Source organism: Heterodontus francisci, chromosome 5 (assembly GCF_036365525.1).
Source record: "Heterodontus francisci isolate sHetFra1 chromosome 5, sHetFra1.hap1, whole genome shotgun sequence".
NCBI lineage: Eukaryota > Metazoa > Chordata > Chondrichthyes > Heterodontiformes > Heterodontidae > Heterodontus > Heterodontus francisci.
In genome coordinates, this window is record NC_090375.1 from 148010580 (window position 1) to 148036488 (window position 25909).

General features: G+C 44.0%; 1 protein-coding gene across 1 annotated transcript in view; it reads right to left on the minus strand.

Annotated features, from left to right (window-relative positions):
- LOC137370283 (uncharacterized) overlaps positions 1–25909 on the minus strand; it is a 325483-nt gene that overhangs the window by 144952 nt on the left and 154622 nt on the right. The window contains exons 6-8 of the mRNA XM_068032661.1: positions 9244–9351; positions 6866–6951; positions 956–1031 (exon numbers count right to left, since the gene is read on the minus strand). Coding sequence (XP_067888762.1) covers positions 956–1031; positions 6866–6951; positions 9244–9351 — 270 coding nt within the window. The remainder of the gene's footprint in view (positions 1–955; positions 1032–6865; positions 6952–9243; positions 9352–25909) is intronic.

Consider the following 25909-nt stretch of genomic DNA (forward strand, 5'->3'; position numbering starts at 1 on the left):
CAATATCTGTAGCAAGCAAGTAGGTAGGTTTCAAACCCAGAAATCCATCTGTCCCACGGAATGGGAGGATCTTCTGGTAATGACAGGAAATGTGCTGGGGCCGGTAAATTTAAATTACTCACCATCTTCATCACCAGATGTTATGTTTCATACCTAAGCATGAAGAAAGTAGACTCATGATTTCTCAGTGTGTGTGTGTAGGCTTTTATTCAGTTGGCTGCCTGGATCTATCTTAGTTTCACTTTTGGAATCACGCTCCCTCAGGGTTGACTGTCAGCATAGTGAGCCGTCTGACAAACACAGCACAGAACAATCAATCGCAGAGCAATCAAACACAACATAGCTGTTTGCTCCTCATTAAAGTGCACTTACCTGTCATTAAGTCATATCAGCCAGTCTCAGTACCTTCAGTTACCTCCCCCCAACCCCCATACCCCACACTGTGGCCTCTAAGATGTCCTGTGATTGCTGCTTACAAACAATGGTCAAAGACACCTTCTGTCACAGCCTACTGAAATTTAAGCTCTAGGCCTCGGGGTGTGGGGGACTGGACTGGAATAAAAGATAGGAATCAGACAATGATATAAATTAGACAATAAAAGCTGAGATAAATGGGATAATGACTGCTGCATATTTCAGCTCTGTTCAGCTCTCCAACACTATCGAAGGTAAAATTGGCCAGACTGCTCTCGCTCTCTCTCCCTTTCCTGTTTGGATCATGAACGCAGTATGAGTAATCCCACTGTGGCATTTACACTGAGCAGAAAATGGAGAGGCAGAGGATGAAAATTCCCTCCACATTTAAAACTATGTCTGGTTACACCACTACCACGTAGAGCGAGAAAATTGCATGCACCAATGGGCCCACAATAAGTGGTGAACAAGTGGCCGAACTCCTGGAAGCTCTTTCAGTGCCAATACCACCCTCAGTATCTCTGGGGTAACGTCTACTCACCACTGCAATCTCCTTGTGAAATTTTGACTCTATACATGAAATATTTCTGAAGGTGTTGACATAGAACCCAACTCGGCTGTGAAAGAGAAAACAAACGATCAGGGGAAGCTCATCCTCCTAATTCAAAAATACATAAAGAACATGAGACCATATCATATGATGATTGATATTAATATAGCATTCCAAACACAGGCCTTCACACATTGAGAGTGAATATTGGGAATTTAGACACGCAGCCCCATGATTTTCCTTTCAAATGTATCCCATTTTTCCTTTCACTTCTTTAAATTTCAGAAAGTTATGTAGAAAGAGAGGCATCACAGGCTTGATAACACTGTAACTGCATCTAGTCTGCATTCCTACTGTCCTAGCAGTTTTTTACAATAATGTAATAAAAATAGAAAATGCTGGAAATACTCAGCAAGTCAGGCAGCATCTGTGAAGAGAGGAACAGAGTTAATGTTTCAGCTCGATGACCTTTCATCAGAACTGGGAAATGTTAGAGATCTAATAGGTTTCGAGCATGGGGGGGCGGGGCAGTGGGGAAAAGAACAAAAGGGAAGGTCTATGATAGAGTGGAGGGCAGGAGCGATTAACTGACAAATGGATTTGTGGTGAAAGGCCAAGGGGAGTGGTAATGGGGCAAGTAAAGAAACAAAAATAGCATCTAGAAGAACTGTGAATGGCATAATGATAAACAGAAGCCATCTGAAAGCAAAAAAGAGGAGAAAAACAATAGAATAAAACCAAAACCAGCAAAGAAAATGGGGGCAGAGGTTACGGTATGAAATTGTTGAACTCAATGTTGAGCCCAAAAGGATATAAAGTGCCCAGTCGAAAGCTGAGGTGAAGTTCCTCAGGCTTGTGTTCATTGGAACACTGAAGATGGGCGAAGACAGGGAGGTCAGAGTTGGAGCGAGGTGGAGAATTAAAATGACAAGCGACCAGAAGCTCGGGGTCTTGTGGACTGAATGGAAGTGTTGTGCAAAGTGGTCACCCAAGCTGCATTTGGTCTCCCCAATGTAGAGGAGACCACATTGTGAGCAGCGAATACATTACACTAAATTGAAAGAAGTACAAGTAAATCACTGCTTTACCTGGAAGGAGTGTTTGGGCCCTGGACAATGAGAAGGGAGGAGATAAAAGGACAGGTGTTGCATCTCCTGTGCTTGCATGGAAAGGTGCCGTGGGAAGGGGAAAGTGTGTTGGGGGTGATTGAGGAGTGAACCAGGGTCTTGTGGAGGGAATGGTTCCTTTGGAATGCTGAAAGGGGAGGAGATGGTTTTTGGCGGTGGCATCACACTGGAGGGGGCGGAAATGGCGGAGGATGATCTGTTGAATATGGAGGCAGGTGGGTTGGAACCCTATCATGGTTCTGGGAGGGAAGGGGAAGGGGTGAGAGCATAAGCGTGGGAAATGGGACCGACACGGTTGAGGACCCTCACAACCACGCTGGGGGGGAGCTCCTCAATTGAGGAAAAAGGAAGACATATCAGAAGCACTGTTATAGAAGGCTGCATCATCAGAACAGATGCGACGGAGATAAAGGAATTGGGAGAATGGAATGGAGTTCTTACAGGAAGGAGGATGTGAGGAAGTGCAGTCGAGGTAGCTGTGGGCTTATAGTGAATATTTATCAATAGCCTATTGATATGGAGACAAAGAAGTTGAGTAAGGGAAGGGACGATTTGGAGATGGACCCTGTGAAGGTGAGAGAAGGGTGGAAATTAGGAGCAATGTTGATGAAGTTTTCCAGTTCAGGGCAAGAGCAGAAAACAGCACCGATACAGTCATCAATGTAACGGAGAAAGAAGTGAGGGAGGGAGCCTGAGTGGGATTGAAACAAGGAACGTTCCACATAGCCACCTTATTCCCACTCTGACCTCTCTGTCCTCGGCCTCCTGCAGTGTTCCAATGAACCTCAATGCAAGCTCGAGGAATAGCACCTCATCTTTCAATTAGGTACTTTACGGCCTTCCGGACTCAACATTGAATTCAACAAATTCTGACCATAACCTCTCCCCCATTTTGTTTCCTTTCTCTTTGGTGTTTCTCTCTTGTTATTCTCTTTTTTTTGGCTTTCTGATGGCAGCTGTTCATCATTCTGCCATTCACACCTCCTCTAGACATATCTTCTGTTTTCTTACTTGTTCCATTACCACTCCCTTTGGCCTTGCAACACCAACTCTTTTGTCATTTCATCTCTCCTGTCTTCCAGACATTCCCTTTTGTTCTTTTTCCCACCCTCCCCCTTTCACTTGTTTAAAACCTATTACAGCTCTAACTTTTTCCAGTTCAGATGAAAGGTCATTTACCTGAAATGTTAACTCTGTTTCTCTCTTCACAGGTGTTGCCTGATCCGCTGAGGATTTCCAGCATTTTCTGTTTTTATTTCAGATTTCGATCATCAACAGTATATTGCTTTTATACCAAATGCTGTGTTCCTCTACAAGGTACTTTGTCCAATTTTGCCTTCCAGATACCTGAAATACCTGCCTCGACCACCTCTCATTAACTTGTTAAAAAACCAATCATCCACTCAGTAACTGAATGTCATCTGATCTCAATCTACAGCCACTCATGTTGCACTGATGTCCCCTCATTCTGCTGTCTCATGCTAATACAAATAGTCAAGACTGATCTTCTACCTCTCTGAGCCTTACAATGTTGGATACCTCACTCACATCCTCTTCAGTCTTCTTTGTAATGAGAAGAGGCCCAGATCCTTCAGTCTATTGTTACGCCAATGTATCTTGTTGAATGATAATTTTCTTTGGTCCACTGGCTGGAGATCTGATTTTGTATTTTTTTTTAAAGGCATTTTTAAAAAGTCAAGCTGCCAGCAAAGTCATCCTTTCAGCTTAAGATGATCACGTAATTTGCAACACTGCATCCTACACTGCAATGCATGTGAGCAGAGAGACGAAATGTCTACTAATATCCCAGCAAGAACTAAGACCCAGGAAGTTTAAAGGAACTACCTACTCTCTCAGCAAGAAGAAGAACTACTGCTAACTGCTATTTTTGAATCACTGAATGACTGTCATGTGACAAGCCCCTCCCCAACTGTGGTTTTAAGCTGCTGTTTTCTCTGCAGCAGAGGAGAAGCAACTGGACTCTGACATGAGTAGACCCTAAGTGGAGGTCCCTCTCTCTCTCTCTCTATGCCAGCTTGAAAGCTTTCAAATCTTGCTTGTTGACTGACCACCTTTGCATATTCCAGCTACAATCCGAAATGCCTTTGCAGGAAATCATCATCTCATTATCTTCAAAGAGACCAACTGAACCAATCATCTACCTCTTCAAATGAAAAGCCTCAGGACCACTGAATTCAGCTAGAAGCCAGCCGAATCACCAATCTCCACAGACTTTATACCTTTTTTCATGGACTCTAATTCAATCAATCTATCTTTCCCCACTCTGTATCCTATTTGTGTGTGTGTGTAAACCACTAGTGTGTGTGTGAGTGAAAGTTGGCACGTTGTTTATTATTTTATTAGTTTGGTTAAGGTACAATAAAGTTCACTTCTTTCTTTGTTAACTCAAGAAAACCTGTCCGATTGGTTCTTGTTATGATCATAGCAAGTTAGTAATCAAAAACCTCCTGAATTGGCCAGTATATTCACTTTAAGAAAGAATTAAACCTGTTGTGGTTTAACAAGGAGAGGGAAAAGAGAGAAGCCCTTCAACCCCTCCTCACTTGACCGTAACACTATCCATACTTTATCCTCCAACCTTCTTTATCCCCTTAGTAGTATCAGGAAAACAAGGTGAGGTAGAATTTACACAGATTTCTCTCAATATCCTAACGCAAGTCTGTAACCTTGGGGGAAGATCAGTGGAAACCCTAGCCATTTATGCCATTTCTCCAGAGTATCCACTCAATTTCTGCCAAAGTTAGTGTAAGATCAGGAGAATCCCAATGGAAATTACCAGTGAGTGTCTGTTTTCCTCAGCTTATTTTATCATGAATACCCACACTATAAATATAACACATTTCATTATGCAATTAAAGGAGAATTTTTTATTCATATATTTTGAAAGTGTTTCTGTGTGTGTTTATTTTCTACCATTGCCTCTACCTTCCTACATTTTTTTGTCTTCACTGTCCAAGATCATGGGCTGACAGGCAGTTGTGCTGGGGTTGGCGGGGTGTGGGGGGAGGGTATGGTGGTGGTGCGGAAGAGAAAGACAAGGTGCTCCAGTCTTTCCTTCATTGTCATTATAGAACTAAAGAGAGTAGCACTATTGGTCTATTATGTTTGTACCAGCTTTCTCTCCATAGCTTTGTATCTTTTTTCTGTTTCAAATATTTATCCACTTTTCCTTCAAAAGTTATAATGGACTCGGCATCAACCAATCACCATTTCATGCTCTAAAAAACCCTTTGCATTAAGAAATATTTCTTACAACCTTTCCTCGCTCTCAGTGACATATATAAATTGACGATCCATCGTCACTAACTCCCAAACCAGAGGGAATCATTGTCCCTTAATATCTTATCCAACCCATTCATAATTTTATAAACCATGATTGAATATTCTTAGTCATCTCTGCTCCATTGGAAATAGTCCCAGTATTTCAAGTCACGCCTGGTGATTATAGTTTCTCATCCCTCATATCATCCTGGTGAATCTATACTATACAGTCTCTAAGGCTTTCACACCCTTCCTATAATTGAGCACCCAAAACCCAACACAATATTCTAACTGTGGTCTAACCATTGCCTGGTACAAATTTACCATTATCTCTTTTAGTCTTTGATATTACCTATAAAGTTCAAAATGCTATTGGCCACCTTTTATGACTTTATCTACCATTTAAGTCCTTTAGTCTATCTGGTCATCTACACTCAAACATTTTTCCATTGCGTGTATATGACCATCTTCTTTTCATCTCAAGATGCATAATCTCATATTGCTTCTGCCACCTGTCTGCCCACTCCACAAACTCTGTCCATTCACTGGGAGGTGGTCTAGAATGGCCCATTGTCACTCCCCTTCTGTATTCCTCATTTCCAACATGGGCAAACATGAGATTCTGCTTGGCGTCTCCCCAAGACAGCTTGACTAACACCGTAGAAAAGTATGTGCAAGAATGCATTTCTTCCCAATCTATGCCACACATGTTGGTGCCCCAATGTGTTGTGTCACTGTGATTTCACTACATTAACACTATCTGCCTGGGGAATCTGCAGTTGGGCAGTTGAAATAGCCCAAGTCACCTCCACTATTTTAATGTGCTCCACTGAACAGACAGCAAGGACACCTGCCCAAAATGGGCATAAACATATGCCTGTCGACCCTGATGGCATCACGAGAACAGGGTGCAAATTTTATTTGGAGGCTTGTGTGGAAAATGCAGTGAGCTTCCCATCAGTCCAACTCAGCAGAGGCTCGAAAGGATAAGTTTAACATTTTTTAAATTACTTTCCTTGTGGGGCTAGGAAGTGAGCAGTACTCCTCCAGGCTCCAGAAGGAAATCTTAGGTCTTCACAGAGACCTCCGCAAGACAGACCAGCAGCTGATCCCATGCATTTGCCTGCTTGGCAGACGGCCTCTGAGTCACACAAATTTTTGCAGTTTCCTGCTTATTTCCACTCGGAAATGAGACCCAAGTGCTAAAATATCCCAGATCTTTCTTTTGCTGCAACACCAAGGTTAGTACATGCCAAACCGAGCACCCAGTTAAAGTCAGGCCCATAATGTTGAATTCTGCTTAAAAAGAGAGAACTATGTGATGGACATGCTAAACTGCTAGAAGCAGTAATTGAATCAACTTCAATGATGTGAAGAACAATCTTGTTTGGATTAAAGCCTTTGACTTCTCGTTAAAGGTATACAAGTGTGAGAGTAAAACATGCTTTTAGATAACAAGAGAGATAACATAAGAAAGAATGGGATTTCATACCTTGACCACAATGATGGTAACTCATCCTGGAGGTCAGTATTTAGTTCCTCAAAGACTTTCTGAGCCTTTTGAAACTCCTCTTCTGCCTAAACGAAATCATGAGTAATGCTGTTTTATTTTTATGATGTTGCTTTCATTGCAAACATTGCTTTAAAAGTGAATGCAAAGACCTCACAACCTTTGCATTAACGCTGAGCAGATGATATGTATCCAATCAAAAGAGGTCTCTCCATCAACCTGCAGGAGAGATCAGTGCAATTGTCCTCATCATTATTTTAGTTTCTTTTCCAACACAGACTAAACCTATGGCTCCAAAGGTTAAGATGGCAGTGGATTAGTCTGTCATTATTCCATTGCACTTCAGTTTAACCCTCATTCAATGTTCACACAACACTGTCCCTTGTACAGCTGAAGCTGGATGCTGGCGACAGCAAGTTTTATATTTGAAAATATAACTTGAGTGCAAATAATGATAGTCTTCAGGTTTTTCTGCTATACTTTGGTCTGATCTGAAATCCATGTCCTTCTATATTAAATTAATTCCTTATCCGTGATATTGAACACCGGAGGTTGCATGGCAAGTTCTCCAGTCTCCAGTCACTCCCTAAAAATGGATAATGCCGCACCATTAAGCCAAAGCATACAGCTTAAAATTACTATCAGATTTATTTTTGCAATTCCTTTTTCCTACCATTACATCCCAATAAGCATTTGCCTTCAATCGACATCATTAAAGAAATCTGGTCATTTATCTCATTTCTGTTTGTGGGACCTTGCTCTGCGCAAATTAGCTACTACTTTTAGGAACACAAGAACAGAAGGAGGCCATTTAGCCCCTCAAGCATGTTCCACCATTCAATGAGATCATGGCTGATCTGCAATCTAACTCCATATACCCACCTTTGCCCCATATCCCTTAATACCTTTGGTTAACTGAAGTCCATCAATCTCAGATTTAAAATTAGCAATTGACCAAGCATCAGAAGAGTGTTCCAAACTTCTACCATATTTTTATGTGTAGAAGTATTTCTTAATTTCACTCCTGAAAGTTATGGCACTAATATTTAGACTATGCTACTGAGTCATGGGGTGGATTTTCATGCAGGCTTCTGAACCCTGCCTTCAGGCTCAAATGGGAGTCAGAAGCCTGCACTGTGTAGGAAACAGTCGCTCATTGTGATTTTCCCTGATTTAGCCAATTAGCGGCCAGAGGGTGGGCTCACAGACCAATTAAGGACAGTGGGTGGGCTCTCAAAGCTAGAGAGCCAATCGGAGGTCTTCCAGCTTGAAAGCAGCAGCAGAATGCCATGGCAGGTAAGTGAGAGAGACAGGATGCCCCAAAATGGAGGCACCCTCTCTCCAACATTTTCACTTTTAAAATAAAAATGGCCTTTGCAGCTGGGCCACCATTGTGGTCTGCCGACAGGACGCCGCCTCCAGGCAACTAAACTGTCCTCCTCCACCTACAGGGATCTGGAGGCCGACTGGAAAAACCTGGTTGGCTTCCATTAACAAGCCTTAATGGGCCTTTGAGGGGCTGAGTAGGCTAACCGCTGCTTGCGGGAGGGAGCCCTGCCAACCCCACCCCGCCATCCCGGCTCCAGGGAAATGACCCGGAGGCAGGGAACTGGCACACAGGCCAGCAGTGTGGATTTCTGTGCCAACCCACCTCTGTTCCTGCCCTAGGGATGGCTAAAAATCATGCCCCTAGTTTCTCCAACTAGTGGAAATAGCTTCTATCTATCTACCTGTTCCCTTGGTATCCTGCAAATCTCGATCAAATCACCGCTTAACCTTCTAAATTACAAGGAATACAACACTAATTATGTAATCAATCCTTGTAATTTAACCCTTGGAGTCCAGGTATCATTCTGGTAAATCTATACTGCACTAGTTCCAAGGCCAATATATCCTGTGGCGTAGTGCCCAGAACTGCTCACAGTACTCCAGGTCTAACCAGGGCTTTTTATAGTTGTAGCATAACTTCTACCCTCTTATATTCTATTCCTCTAGATATAAAGGCCAGTTTGATAATTTCTGAACCTGTCCATGACATTTTAATAATCAACGTACAATGATCCCCAAGTCTCTTTGGACTGCCACTGTTTTTAACTTTTCACCATTTACAAAGTACCCAGATCTATTCTTTTTAGACTAAAGTGAAATCCATGTGCCTCTTATTTTAAAGAACTGTAACATTTGCTGTTGTTCAGAGGTCTGTCTAATATAAATTTGGTGCGATATACGAACGAACCTTCGAATATTTCATTTGCTTACAGTTGATGGTTCAATGTTGTATGTATCTAATTTCACTTAGGAATCCAATGTCAAGAGGAATGATTTCAAAGCATTAACTTAAATCCTTTCTCATGGCATACCTTGGTGAGCTTGCTATCGTCCCTTCGCCTTGAATGCTGCAAAGATTCTAAGTGATGTCGTGCACAATCATAGTCGACCAGCTTCCTGCTGCGTTTTGCAATTCGAGTCTGTTTGAGGTGCAAAAAGAGTGACAGCAAAATTATTATCATGATCCTATTTATACTGCAGCTCCAATACCTCTATAGTTAATGTGTTTTATCCCAGCTAAGCATCTGACAGAGTCACTGAAAGCACTATCCCACTTATAACTGAATGCCATCACAGGCAGAAAAGGAAAATGTACACTCGCATGATCAAGGGGCAGGTTTTCTGTCTTTGTGCAGTTGCTAGATGATTTATAACAGAAGGGTGGTTTTATCTGAGTACCTTCCAAAGGAGAGCTTTGGCTGCTGATAGCGCAGAATGGGAAAGACTTGCATTTATATAGCGCCTTTCATGACCTTAGGATGTCCCAAAGCCCTTTACAGCCAGTGAAATACTCTTGAAGCATAGTCATTGTTGTAATGTGGCAGCCAATTTGTGCACAGTCAAATTGCACAAACAGCAATGTGATCACGATCAGAAACTCTTGTTATTGAGTGAGGTTGGTGGATGAATATTGGCCAGGACAACAGGGAGAACCCCTGCTGATTTCAAAATGGTGTCATTGGATCTTTTATTTCCACCTGAGAGGGCAGACAGAGTGTCAGTTGGATATCTCATCTGAAAGATGAACCTCTGACAGTACAGCACTCCCTCAGTACTGCATTGCCTGGATTAAGTGCTCAATTCTCTGGAATGGGGCTTAAAACCACAACCTTCCGACTCAGAGGTGAGAATGCCACCAAGTCAGCCACAGCCACATGCAATCGACCCTCATGTTTCTATATTTTTGTAACAGTAAAAACTGAGGAAATTGAAACACAGGAATTGTAATAAACAGAATGCTCAGTCATGGCATCAGTAAATACCTATTTGTATTGCAACAAGTCAGATGAATTGCAACTCGTTCACAGAAACAAAATTGTGTTTGTTCAGGGAAGAAGTAAGTTTGGAAACAGTGCAAATCTCCAAACATGGTCACTATTAACTTTCCTGGACTAGAGAAATTGAGAAGGCACAGGGCAGGTGAAGTGCAGACAAGCAAGTCATTAAAAAGTGACAGTGCAAGTGGACAAGGCCATAGAAAAGACAAATGGACTAGGCCAAAATCCTGAGAACATAAGAAATAGGAGCAGGAGCAGGCCATTTGGCCTCTCAATCATGGCTGATCTGATCGTGGCCTTAACTCCACTTTCCTGCCTGTCCCCCATAACCCTTGACTTCCTTGTAGATCAAAAATCTGTCCAACTCAGCCTTGAATATATTCAATGACCCAGCCTCCACTGATCTCTAGGAATGAGAATTCCACAGACGAACAACCCTCTGAGAGAAGAAATTCCTCTTCATCGCCGTCTTAAATGGGAGACCCCTTATTTTGAAACTGTGCCTCCTAGTTCTAGATTTCCCCACGAGGGGAAACATCCTCTCAGCATCTACCCTGTCAAGCCTCCTCAGAATAAGATCATCTCTCATTCTTCTAAACTTGAATAAGTTTAAGCCCAACCTGCTCAACCTTTCCACTTAAGATAACCCCTTCATTCCAGGAATCAGCCGAGTAAACCTTCTCTGAACTGCCTCCAATTAAAGTATATCCCTCCTTAAATAAGGAGACCAAAACTGTACACAGTACTCTAGGTACGGTCTCACCAATGCCCTGTACAGTTGTGGAACCTGAGATGAGCCACCCTCGGACAAGGGGTGTGGGTTTGCCTGGTCAGTATATTTCTCACACTAACTGTTCCTTAGGAATGTGTCATGTCTGGGTGATGAGATAAGAAGAATGTTGTTGAAGCATAATGTCTCTTTCTGTTATTGCGCTGTACCAGCTGCAAGGCCAATGGTGAGATAGATATGTAAACTAAGGATTGAAAATTACTGTATCTAATTCGTTTAGAGCAAAAACTGAATAGTAACATTATTGGTGCTTTAGAATGCAAATTAAGGATTGAACTATTGTTGTAAGATTATTGGTTGCAGAATAGTATAAATGCCATTGTTTTACTGAAATTCTTCAGAACATCGCATTGAGTCTCAATGTCAGCTCTACTGTGTTTGTTCTCCTTGTGCACAAGTTAATAAAAGTCGGTTGCGAGTACTCCCCGTGCCAAGTCTGATTATTTTACTACAGTTTCATCGACTGTTACTTGGAGGTCCCACCGAGATGACGAACCCCCTGAGTGCTAGCACGGGAGAATAGCGTGGTGCCTTGCGGGTCAACAGCTCGATGACCGCGGCTGCCTGATTTCGGCATTACGAGGTTTTGACCGAGGAAACGCACACGCTCACCTGTGTAGCACTACCTGGGTAAGTCAGAAGTTGAGGGAGGTTAGAGTCCCCCTCAGAGGGAGGTTAGAGTCCCCCTCAGGGTTAGAGTCTCCAGAGGTTGAGGGAGGTTAGAGTCCCCCTCAGAGGGAGGTTCGAGTCCCCCTCGGGGTTCGAGGCCCCGGTCTGACATCAGAAGTTGAGGGAGGTTAGAGTCCCCCTCGGGGTTAGAGTCCCCAAAGGTTGAGGGAGGTTAGAGTCCCCCTCAGAGGGTGGTTAGAGTCCCCCTCGGGGTTAGAGTCCCCGTCCGGATCTGGAGAAGTTTGAGGGTAGTTAGAGGCCCCCTCGGAGGGTGGTTAGAGGCCCCCTTGGGGTTAGAGGCCCCGTCAGAACCAGGTTGACGAGATTGGTAGGTAACTCGGAAGCCAGCCGGCAAGGTAAAGTCTGATTAGCTTTTGTTGTAATTATGGGAAATTCGTTAACAAAGGGGACTGGGGTTCCCCCCCCCCCCCCAAGGGAACACCCAATGCATATATGTAGATACATTATGGGCCTGAAAGCATTCTATATGTCCCGAGATGGGTGAAGTGGATGCAGAAGGATGCAGAAAGATGTTCCCGCCCGATGGTACCTTTAATAAGGACCGAATGCTGAAGCGCTTAGATGAGTCGCGGAAGAAGAGTCAGGAAAGTGTACGAAGGACTGAGGAAGTGAGACAGGCACCCAAAGCCAGGATCCTGGTTGCGCAAACACAAAAGGGGCCGGCTCCTAAGAAGTCTGAACCTCCTGTTGAGCAGGAGGAGGAAATTTCAAGTGAGTAAAAACAAGTTACTGTGTCTTTTGATTCAAATGTGTGAATGTTGGAAGCTTCCATGAATTGAATGTCCCTGGGATGTACAGCTTGTGTTCTGTACAACTTGTGTTCTGTAGAACTGACTGTCGTTAACTCTTTGTTGCCTGGCCTTAATGATGAAGGAATGAGTCTGTTACTTTTTCTATTTTTACACGTGTATATTTTGTGGGAACCTATTTTGGTTGTGAATTAGTTGAAGCTTGACATCGGGACAGGGAATTTGACAGAGATTTTGGTACTTTGAATTCATAACCCATTACAGGAATCGATTTTTTAAGTTGTTTGGAATTGAATGGGTGTGAAAAGTGATTGTTGAGTGTATTCATTTCAATTTAAGATTGTGCACCCAGGAATGGGATATAAAATTGAATTATATTTTAAGTTAAAATTTTATTTTGATTTTAAAAGTTGGTTTTGCAACTGTGAAAAGGCAATGAACAATTTTCTAAGAGATAGGCTTCAGCCTTGAAGGTCTGAAGAGGTTTGGCAGAAATCCAATTTGAAGTTTAAAACACTGCTTTAATTGGAGTTCCAGTTTAAAATCTGTTCTAGTTTTTTTTTTGGAGTTTAAATTAAAGACATGCTTTACTGACTGTTTTAAGTAGCAAATGTCAGGAATTGGATATTGGTTTAAGGGAGCGAAGGATAAACAAAGGAGATATAGGAAAGATTCTGTCTGTTTAAAGTTTGTGTTAGGAGTTGGTGTTAAATCTTTTGTGTTAAGAATGTTAAATAACTTTTTCTTTAGTTTTTGGTTTTATTACAGGCATTTGAAAAGGCGCCTGAAGAACGAACAAGAAAAATGACGTAATTTATATATCTTTTTTAAAAAAGCACGTGCTATTCTGTTCTGTGTGTAGTTATTAAGTATTATAAGTTAATAAGTCTGAGTTAAATTTATACGATTAAGGTTAATTGACCTGTTAAGTTGAAAAAAAACCTGGAAATTTCATTTATGACCACAATGAACTTTCAAGTTTAGCATGTCAAGTTTTGAGGGAGTCTTAAGTTCTAGACATAAGACTCACTCATATTACATTGGCAGTTTTGATTTTTAAATATTTATTGCAGTAAATTGGAATTTGGAATCATCTTTGTTATATAAAAAATCCTTGGATTAGAAACCTCTTACAAAAGATGCAAAAAAAATTTGGTAACAATTGGAGTTTAATCTAAAATGCTGTCTTTCCTGATGGAGATGCTTTCCTTTGAAGTTGAAAATGTTACAAATGATTTTGTTGTTTTCCAACCCTAAGGATACCAAAAGGATTGAGAAAAAAAATAGATTAAAATGGAGTGTAGTTCTTTTCGATCAGAGAAGAAAAGGTTTTGTAAAGTGACGCAGCTGAGAAGATTTTGCTCCGCCCCCTTGGAGACAAAAAAAAACCCCGCTGCAGCTACTGTTTTTCCATTTAATCCACCACAGAATTTTGCATTGCTGAGAGTAAAATTTATATATAATGGACATTATCAAACCTTAAATTTCTAAATTGACAGACAGAATTGGACAAATTAACCCATTGGGCTCAGGGGCAGAGTCACAATGGATTCTTTGTGTTTTTTTTAAAGCAGGTGACGGCAGGTTCCAAGGCCACATGAGAACTGAACAAGAGATCCAGCAGCTTTAAGAATTTAAAAACCTAATTGCAGACATCAAATGTCACATCATCTTTATCAATGAGACAATTGACCTACTGGAGGAGCTCCTTCAACTCCTTTGGAAGGTCGGAGTGAAAGTTAACCCGGAAAAGGCACAGATATTGAAAGAAAAGGTGTATTATTTGAGAAGAGTGATAACACAGGGAAAGCATGAGATAGAGCAGATGCGAGTCTGATTATTTTACCACAGTTTCTTCGACACAGTTGTAGCAAGACTTCCCTACTTTTATACTCCAGCCCCCTTGCAATAAAGGCCAACATTCCATTATCCTTCCTATTTACTTGCTGTACCTGCATGCTAACTTTTTGTGGTTCATCTACAAGGACACCCAGGTCCCTCTGTACCACAGCATTCTCCAGTCTCTCCATTTAAATAATACTCTGCTTTTCTATTCTTTCCACCAAAGTGAACAACCTCACATTTTCCCACATTATACTCCATCTGCCAAATATTTGCCCCTCAGTTAGCTATCTATCTCCCTTTGCAGACTCTTTGGGTCCCCCTCACAACTTGCTTTCCTACCTATCTTTGTATCATCAGCAAATTTAGCTACAATACACTCAATCCTTTCATCCAAGTCATTAATATAAATTGTAAATAATTGAGGCCCCAGCACTAATCAGGCTTGCCAACCTGAAAATGACCCATTTATCCCGACTCTCTATGTCCTGTTAGTTAACTAATCCTCTATCCATGCTCATAAATTACCCTCAAGAACATCTTGTGCAGTAACCTTTTATGTGGCACCTTATCGAATGCCTTTTGGAAATCCAAATACATCTACAGGTTCCCCTTTATCCTCCCTGCTTGGTATATCCTCAAACAACTCTAATCAATTTGTCAAAAATGATTCTCCTTTCACAAAACCATGTTGACTCTGCTTGATTGTATGATAATTTTCGAAATGTCCTGCTACTACTTCCTTAAGAATGGATTCCAGTATTTTCCCTATGACAGATGTTAGTCTAACTGGCCTATAGTTTCCTGCTTTCTGGCTGGAATTTTACGACCCCCCACCCCTGGAAGCAGGCTGGGAGTTGGGGGGTGCGTAAAATTGAGTGAAAGGTGGGGAGGGGGTGCCATGCCCGTCGCCTACCTGCCCCCAATGCTTTTTACTATTTTTCCAATTAATTGCCACTTAAGGGCCTGCTCCTGCCACTGCTGGTATTTTACTGGCGGCAGACGGGCACTTCAGCAACTGAGGAGGCCACCCAGTAATACCTGGTGGCCTTCTTATGGGCTGTGGGTTGCCCCTCCTGATGGGCACCCTGTGCCCCACAGAGGGCCCCCCCCTCCCCGCAACACGGGCTGCCCCCGCTAAAACTATCCCCCCTGCCCAGCTCTCTTACACCCATCCCCCTCGCCGGGGCCCAGTCGATTGACCCGAATCCCACTTACCTTTTTGAAGGCGACCTCCATCATCTTCTTCTTGCTGGGACTGAAGAGCTGACGGCCATCTGATTGGCCGGCACCCTTGGAGGCAGGAGTGCCTGCCTCAGAGGGGCTGAAGTCATGACCAAGGTCAATTAAGGGCCTAGGCCACGCAAAATTGCAGCGTTGCTTCCAGGCCCGGTGGAGGCGGGCACTCCCCCAACTTTTCTGCTGGCCACTGCCACAACATAAAATTCCAGATTCTGTCTCCCTCCTTTCTTGAATAGTGGTGTTACATTTGTAGTCGGGGGATACAGCACAAAAGTAAGGATACTGAATTTGTACAAGACCTTAATAAGGCTGTCGTTAGAGAAGAACTTTGCATGTATACAGGCCCTTATCATGGCCCAAAGCACATCATAGCCAATAAATTACTTTTGCAGTACAATCACACTGTTATGTAGGTAAACACAGCAACCAAAACAACAAATGAGATGATTAATCAGTTACTCTATTTCTCAGGGTAGTGATTTAGGAATGTGGCCATTGGTCATTATTCAGGAGAACTTCCTATGCCATGAGATCCTTTACATCATCCTAAACAGATAGATAGAGTTTCAGTTTAATGCCTCATTCAAAAGACAACATCCTTCAGTACTGTGGAACTATACTGAAATATCATATGCCCAAGCCATGGAGAGGGGCATGAATCACAACTATCCAAGTCAGTGTAAGTGTTAGGACTTCAGTGGTTAGCCAGGCGCTGTGCAAATGACTACTGGCAACACCTATGCAGCCATATTCAGCTGGCCTCCGACACTGGAAACATCAGAGGAATGTACGATGGCATTAAGAGAGCTTTTGGGCCAACCATCAAGACGATCGCCCCCCCTCAAGTCTAAATTAGGGGAAACGATCAATGACCAACGCAAGCAAATGGACCGCTGGGTGCAGCACTACCTAGAACTGTACTCCAGGGAAAATGATGTCACTGATACCGCCCTCAATGCAGCCCAGTCTCTGCCAGTCATGGATGAGCTGGACGAACAGCCAACAAAATCGGAACTCAGTAATGCCATCAATTCTCTAGCCAGTGGCAAAGTCCCTGGAAAGGATGGCATTACCCCTGAAATAATCACGAGTGCCAAGCCTGCTATACTCTCAGCACTCCATGAATTGCTTTGTCTGTGCTGGGATGAGGGAGCAGTACCACAGGACATGTGTGATGCCAATATCATCACCCTCTATAAGAACAAGGGTGACTGCGGTGACTGCAACAACTACCGTGGAATCTCCATGCTCAGCATAGTGGGGAAAGTCTTCGCTCGAGTCATTTTAAACAGACTCCAGAAGCTGGCTGAGTGTGTCTACCCTGAGGCACAGTGCGGCTTTCGAGCAGAGAGATCCACCATTGATATACTGTTCTCCCTTCACCAGCTACAGGAGAAATGCCGCGAACAATGGATGCCCCTTTACGTTGCTTTCACAGATCTCAGCAAAGTCTTTGACCTCATCAGCAGACATGGTCTTTTTAGACTACTAGCAAAGATCGGATGTCCACCAAAACTACTAAGTGTCATCACCTTATTCCATGACAATATGAAAGGCACAATTCAGCATAGCAGTGCCTCATCAGACCCCTTTCCTATCCTGAGTGGCGTGAAACAGGGCTGTGTTCTCGCACCTACACTGTTTGGGATCTTCTTCTCCCTGCTGCTCTCACATGCATTCAAGTCTTCAGAAGAAGGAATTTTCCTCCACACAAAATCAGATGGCAGGTTGTTCAACCTTGCCCGTCTTAGAGCGAAGACCAAAGTACAGAAAGTTCTCATCAGTGAACTCCTCTTTGCTGACGATGCTGCATTAACATCCCACACGGAAGAGTGCCTGCAGAGCCTCATTGACAGGATTGCGGCTGCCTGCAATGAATTTGGCCTAACTATCAGCCTCAAGAAAATGAACATCATGGGACAGGACTTCAGAAATGCTCCATCCATCAATATCGGTGACCACACCCTGGAAGTGGTTCAAGAGTTCACCTATCTAGGCTCAACTATCACCAGTAGCCTGTCTCTTGATGCAGAAATCAACAAGCGCATGGGAAAGGCGTCCGTTGCTATGTCCAGACTGGCCAAGAGAGTGTGGGAAAATGGCGCACTGACACGGAACACAAAAGTCCGAGTGTATCAAGCCTGTGTCCTCAGTACCTTGCTCTATGGCAGCGAGGCCTGGACAATGTATGTCAGCCAAGAGCGACGCCCTAACGCAGTCCATCTTCGCTGCCTCTGGAGAATCCTTGGCATCAGGTGGCAGGACTGTATCTTCAACACAGAAGTCCTCGAGGCAGCCAACATCCCCAGCATATACACCCTACTGAGCCAGCGGCGCTTGTGATGGCTTGGCCATGTGAGCTGCATGGAAGATGGCAGGATCCCCAAGAACGCATTGTACAGCGAGCTTGTCACTGGTATCAGACCCACCAGCCGTCCATGTCTCCGCTTTAAATACATCTGCAAACGCGACATGAAGTCCTGCGACACAAGTCGTGGGAGTCAGTTGCCAGCGATCGCCAGAGCTGGCGGACAGCTATAAAGGCGGGGCTAAAGAGAGGAGAGTCGAAGAGACTTAGCAGTTGGCAGGAAAAGAGACAGAAGTGTAAGGAGAGAGCCAGCTGTGTAGCAGCTCCGACAACCAATTTTATCTGCAGCACCTCTGGAAGAGTCTGTCACTCTAGAATTGGCCTTTCTAGCCACTCCAGGTGCTGCTTCACAAACCACTGACCACCTCCAGGCACCTGCCCGTTGTCTCTCGAGACAAGGAGGCCAAAGAAGAAAGAAGTGGTTTAAAGAACAGTGGATGTAGCACAGAAGAGGTTTCTTGTTCTACTATGCCACCATTTTAATGAAAGGCAAATCTCACCTGGCAATTTATCATTTACATGGCATTGTTAGGCACTAGCCATTGAGACCAAATTAAAGCATTGTTCTGTGACCTCAGCATGAAAAACTTCAGCAAAGTTAAGTGAGTCAGAAACAAAAGCTTGTTAAAAGGTTGTGCTATTTTCACTCATGTCGATCATTAATGTATTGATCTGTTAAGTGCAATGACAGAACATCTATGTAAAGTATTGTCTTTCAATTAGAGTTTAGAATCAGGTCTACTCAGTCACCTAAGGACCCACAACCCTGGTGTGGAAGAAAGTCATCCTCGTTCATGAGGAACTGCCTAACAAGAGAATCAGGCCAGTGCTGAATGGTATAAAATCAAAGACAGACATAGAACTGATAGTTTTACAGGATGAAACTTTAACTAAATGCAACAGAATTGTGAGAGCAGAAAAAAGAGTTATACAAATCTTGCTAGCCCAGTGGAAAATAGCTTGTTAGTAAGGAAATCAACTAAATAATTAAAGTTATTGATAAGGTATAGGTCCAAGCAGATTCTCCTTGTATGGAGTTGTATTTTAACTATTGGTTTTAATATAGTAATGTAGAAACACATAAATTGTCTCTTGAGTGTTGTTGGAGCTGCACCCATCCAGGCAAGTGGAGAGTATTCCATCACACTCCTGACTTGTGCCTTGTAGATGGGGACAGGCATTGGGGAGACAGGAGGTGAGTTACTCGCTGCAGAATTCCCAGCCTCTGACCTACACTTATCGTCACAGCATTTATATGGATGGTCCATTTTAGTTTCTGGTCAATGGTAACCCCCAGGATGTTGATAGTAGTTGATTCAGCAATGGTAATGCCATTGAACATCAAGGGGAAATGGTTAGATTCTCTCTTGTTTGAGATGGTTATTGCCTGGTACTTTTGTGGCATGAATGTAACTATCCATTTATCAGCCCAAGCCTGGATGTTGTCCAGGTCTTGCTGCATATGGACATGGGCTGCTTCAGTATCTGAGGAGTTGCAAATGGCGCTGAACATTATGCAATCATCAGCAAACATTCCCACTTCTGACCTTATGATGGAAGGAAGGTCATTGAAGAAGTAGCTGAAGATTGACCTCTAACAACCACAATCATCTTCCTTTATGCTAGGTATGACTCCAACCAGTGAAGAGTTTTCCCCCTGATTCCCATTGACTCCAGTTTTGTTAGGGCTTCTTGATGCCATACTCGGTCAGATGCTGCCTTGATATCAAGCGCAGTCACTCTCACCTCTCCTCTGGAGTTCAGCTCTTTTGTCCATGTTTGAACCAAGGCTGTAATGAAGTCAGGAGCTGAGTGGCCCTGGCAGAACCCAAACTGAGCGTCAGCGAGCAGGTTATTGCTGAGTAAGTGCCGCTTGAAAGCAATGTCGAAGACCCATTCCATCACTTTGCTGATGATCGGGAGTAGACTGATAGGGCAGTAATTGACTGGGTTGAATTTGTTGGATTTGTCCTGCTTTTTGTGCGCAGAACATACCTGGGCAATATTTTACACTGCCGGGTAGATGCCAGTGTTGTAGCTGTACTGGAATAGCTTGGCTAGGGGTGCGGTTAGTTCTGGAGCACAGGTCTTCTGTACTATTACTGGGATGTTGTCGGGGCCCATAGCCTTTGCAGTGTTCAGTGCCTTCAGCTGTTTCTTGATATCACGTGGAGTGAATTGGATTGGCTGAAGACTGGCATCTGTGATGCTTGGACCTCAGGAGGAGGCCGTGGTTTGTATAGTTTGCTATTTATGGACATTTTAAGAAGGCACTTGTAGTTCATGAAAGGTTTAAAAAGTCAGCCACTGTAGTAAGGATTTAGAATCATAAGGCTTGATTTTATGGTCAGCGGCAAAGCAAGGGTACTCGCCGCTGTCCATGAAGTAAGTCTCGCTGAGAGATCTCGCGATTTCCCTGACAAGAATTTCACCTCTATCGCCATGTTGTGGCACTGCAACTGACTGCAGCATATATTACTGGGCATTCACAGTGTGGAGCAGCAGTGATGTCATCAGGCTGATCACAGAGCCAATCACATTAAAGGATTTTCTCAGCCGCCCAAATAAGAAAAAAAATACTGGAAAAAAAGCACTTTAAAAATTTTTTAAATAGAGCAAGTTAAAGATTGGGACATACGTCTCCGATAAAACTTAAAAAGATTATTTAAAAATTTAGCTTGAAAAGTCTACTAATTAACAGCCCTCCACAATTATAAAATTATGTTTTCAGCATCAGTTCTGCTGTTCAACAAATGTTATTAATCACAACGCCATTAAAAACCCAGTTACATCTGATTGAACATGATCTAACTTTTTAAGGGGTTTTTAACCGAGATGTGGGAGTGGGAAAGTTGAAAATCTCACTGATATCAGTGATTGCCGGCTCTGGGGTGGTGGGGGCATGAGAGTGTATGGGTGGGTGCATCCACATCACAGCCTATGCTAGAACCAAGTCACAGAATGCAACTTCAGGATTTCCAGACTAATCTGCACCCACCCGACATCCTGAAGTAGCAGTCAGTTCTAAAGGGATAATGACGGCGAATGCTGACAGTTTGTCGTCAACCGCCACCCATACCACCTCCCAACAACAAATCCAACCCATAATGTTTGATTAACCTAAATACTGAGTTCAGAAATGTAGCATGTTTTAGCCCCAATCTATATTCTGCTATGATCTAAGCATTATTGCATGTACTACATGCTCAGCAAATCTATGAATGCTTCGCCTCAACACTTCAAGGACTTTATTGATTTTGAGGATCAGATAGTACATCCAATCATAAATAGAAACCATCCTCGAACACAAGAGTGCTATCAATTGAGCTAAACTAGCAGCTTATTATACCATGTTTTTGGGAACCCCATTAGAGGAATAATCAGGTAAAGATACAGCATAGATTTACTAGGATGGTACGAGAGATGAAGGGCTTACAATTCTGATGAGAGACTTGAGAAGAAAGGGGTTATTTGCACTAGAGCTGTGAAGCTTAAAGTATGACCTTCAAGGTTATGATAAGGTAAACAGAAATTTCCACTAGTTAGTGAGACAGTCATGAGAGGACACAAATTACACACAGGGTATGGGTTAGAATGTGGGATTCAGTCCATAAATTCTTTTCAAAGAGAATTAGAAATATACCAACACAGACTTGATAAGCCAAGTGCTCTTTACCTCTGCTATAATCAACAAGCCATAGAGATTTACAGCACAGAAATAGGCCATTTGACTTACTGGGGGTGATTTTAACTCACCTGATCTGGCAGGAACAGAAGAGTGCATTGATAATTGGCCCAGAAATTATTAATTACATCGCCATTAAAAACCCAGTTAATGGTTTAAACTCAGTTCCCACCCATGTTACCTTAACTGAGTCCTTTCTAAGGTGATTGCTGTGTTATGAGAATTTCCATTTTTTTGTATTAAAACTTGGGATTCTATATTTTTTAAAACTGAAAAGAATTTCAGTGGACATTGAGACATCTGGAAATAGCTGAACTTTAGGAATGGAAGGCAGGGTCAATGAGAGGTTCCTGGTTTTGATCAGTAAACAAATATTGGAAACCAAGTAATTTCAAGGAAACCAGCAGGGGGTTTGACCTCAAAGCTACCCTTTGTGTGACAAGAGAGAATTTATGACTTGGCATGTGACATGTTTCTGGAAGGTTTTGGTTTCATTTTGAACTGTTTAAAAGCCAGTGGCTTTGGACTATAGCTGTCAATATGAATTTGATATGGACCTGCCAGGAGACCAGAAGAAGAACCAGAAAAATATTACCTGTCTGTAAAGAATCCTTGCTCTTGTAAAGCAAAAGCTTGTGTGACGTGGTACTGTTGCCTCCTGCATTTTTGAAGAAACCCTGAATTTGCAGAAATCTTGCAACTTTAAAAAAAGGACTTTTGCATCAAATGGGAGAACTGACCCCTGTTGCTACACCCCTGATAGCAGACCTATGTGAAGCCTTCTACTGCAGAAGTTTTTTTGAATCCCTACCCAACACAGACTGTTCATCAATCTCGCCTGGAAAGTCTTCGAGTGGCATCCAACTATTTGACTTTGGGATAACTCACCAAACCAAAGAATTTCCTTCCCGATCATTACAATCTAAGTTTTTATTTTTCCTTTCATTCCTTTGAAACAGCTGTAAACAAAAGAAATCCTTTTTTTTCCAGTTAACCAGTTTGTGGGTGTGCATGAGGGCTGGGGAAAAATATAAGGAGCTTTAATATCTCAATTTGTATATAGATTTACTTCATTATTGATTAAGACTTGGTTTTATAATAAATGGTTAATTTTGTTGTTGATTAAAGAAACCTGGTTAGTGTGCTTTATTCTGGGGACAAATAGAATATCTAATTGGTTGTTTCGGTAAGCGGGAAAATTTATTGATATGCTGTGACCTGTGGAGAAGTGGGACTGAACTCACAGTGCACTCCTCATGCCTCGGTCGTAATAGCTGCATCTGCCTGTTTCAATGTGGAATCCTCATTAATATGTAAAAACTGGGTCCTGTGATGTCTTTAGGACCCCAAAGGCATTTTAACCAGTGGCTGAATTGGCTACTCACCAGGGTCACCTCACTTAATGAAACTTGGTGTATGGGAAGAACAGGATCTGTATATGTTTTAAATTTTCTTTGGTGGGCAAAATGGAGCTGGGGTGCATGTCCAGGCCCCACAAGGTAAATCTGCGTCCAACGATGAAAGTTTGGCCTCTGCTGCCATGGGCCTTCCCCCCACTTCCCACCCAATCTTGCTCAAACTCAACAGGCCAGCCATATTTTTCAGTCCGTTGCAGGTGGGCAGCAGCTTGGAAGCGTACAAATGAGGCCTAGGGGTTAAAATAGCCCAGGTCTCAAATTGATGATGTTAGGAGGGAGGCTTTGATGCTCACCCTGCCCCTTGTCTCCTACCCCCAGCTCACTTGAATTCTGTTTCCAGTTAAAACCTTTCCCATTATTTCTGTCCAAGCTCTTTGCTACACCAATCCAAATCCAATCCTGTCCCCCCCACAACCATTCTCTCTGATTCTATGATATGGCGGGGTAAATTTTCATCTTCACTGCCTGGGTGATAATCTGGTTGGGGACAGATCACACTGCCCTTCACACAACCTGCCCGACTTTCATTCCACAGCATTAGAAGGCCTGCAGCAATGTAAGGGGGAAGGCATCAACCAAACAAGATTGACATTAGAGCTGAAAGTAGTTGCTGTGAGGTTGGAAGACAGCCAGAGAGAGCAGCCAGTATACTGTTGCAGTGATGAACGTGTTGCTGGGCAATGTCAGGCACGCCTCCTCAGGTGCTGAAGTGCCTGTCCATGGCAGGTAAAATACCAGCCGTAGTGGGAGGAGGCCCTTAAGTGGCAATTAATTGGCCACTTAAGGGCGTCAATTGGCCTGGGACAGGCGGGCTGTATTCCACCTCCCCCTAAAATAACAGTAGGGGGCATGTAGGCAACTGACACAGCACCTCCCGTCTCCCACACGATGTTACGCCCCCAACCCCCCCATGCCTCCCAGCCTGCTCCTGTGGGGGGCATAAAATTCTAGCCACTCTTTGTGGACCCCAAAGGCATGATGCAGCACCTCCAATGGAGGGAGGACCAGGAGGCAGCTGCACATACCCTTGTAGCTTCAGAACGACAGCCACAGTAGCCAGCCACGCCAAAAAGGGCCCACCTGTGCCAGAAAGTGTACCGGACTCAACTCAGCTACCTCCAAATGTCCGAGTGGCACTGTTAGCAAAAACCACAGCTCTCCAGGCAGGCCGTCACCGACTTATGTACCCTGCTGCAGGACGAGTTGCGAACTATGGGCTTCTGTGGTCACTCTATGCCTGTAGCCTTGAAGATTACCGTGGCACTCAACTTCTATGTGTATGGATCTTTCCAGGGATCCACCAGGGACATGTGTGTGGTCTTCCAGGCAGCAGCCCACCGCTGCATCAAGTATCAAAGAGGTGACCAATGCCTTGTTCAAGAGGGCCGGCGACTATGTGCGCTACCGGACCGACCCTGACAGTCAGGCCAACAGGGCTATCGGACTCGGGGCCATCGCTGGATTTCCCTGGGTGCAAGGTGTGGTCGATTGCACGCATGTGGCCATCATGGCTCCAACGGACCAGCCAGCCGCTGTCATCAACAGGAACATCAACAGGCTTCCGTTCCATCAACGTACAACTGGTCTGTGACCACAGAAAGCATTTCCTGCAGGTGTGTGGCCAGCTGGAGGGAGAGCCCAGCTGTGGAGGTCAGCCTCTCCTCCTTTTCAGGCTCACTTGAACATCCTTGCTGACCAGAGAAGGACGAGAACCTGGAGAAGACTGCAGGCGCCTCGTCCTTCTCTTGCCTTCCCACTGCTGCATCGAGCTCCTGGCCAAGGTGATGGTGTGCAGGTCTGCGTATATTTGAGGATCTGGCTCTCCATGAGGGTCGTGAACCTCTCAATGGAGGGAGCCATGCGCTCACATGCCTGAGAGATGGCAGCACTGATGGCATGGATGGACTCCTCCATTGTCCTCTTATGGCTGCACATGGCCTCTGGCATCTCCGCTAGATGTTGCCTTACCTCTCTCTGCACCTCCAGCAAGCTCTGTGCTGTCGACACCAGAGGCTGCCATGAGCCGGGGGCCCAGCATGGACCTGGCCACCCTCAGTCCTCCGACTGTGAGAGGCCTCGGCTACCTCAGCTTCAGCCAGCTGTGTGTGGTGTTCTCACCAGCTTGTGATTCTGAATCTGAGGTCAAGCGCAAACCGACTGAGGTGAAAGTATCTGCGCTGGTGGAAGGGGAAGAGAAATATGTGACGGTGCATCCTCTGACTGCTCCTCCTCAGAGGTCGACATTTGTCCTCCTTCAGCCGGAGCCTCCTGCAGATGACGACCTACAATCCAAATCCAAACACAAACATGTATGGGTAGGCTGTGCAGATCTTGTCATGCCAGCCACGTGTGATGTGGATCTCCAGAAGTGTGGTGGATATCGAATGAAGATAATCCTCACTCTCTTGTGTGGAGACTCCAGTCTCACCATCTGCTATTGAATGACCACCCTGGGCCACTGCTAGCTCCAGTACCTCCTCCTCAGCCGTAAGAAGAGGTTGGATATCGGTTATTCCTCTGCCAGTCCTCAAGATCTCCCCGGCCCGTTTGTCCTGCAAATAGAAAGAGGGACATAGTAAGACTTTGCAGGATGAGCAACAGGATGGTTCTGTTGTGGTAGCCTCTCGTCCCCTGCTGGGGTTTCCTACATGGCTCCTCCCCATGTCTGCTCTCAGGGGTCGTCATTGAGCTGAGCTGTGAAAGAAGCTGACCTGTGGCTGAGATGCATCCATGCATCTGCCAGGATGTGGTGATGCCTACCCGCACCCACTCCCCACCCCCCCACCACTTGCCATCGCCTTTGTGGTGACTCCCTCCCGATGTCGCACTACCTCACACATAGCCACAAGCAAACACCAAAGAGGAGAAAGGTATGCAGCGCTCACCTTGGCAGAACGAAATAGGTCATTGATTCTC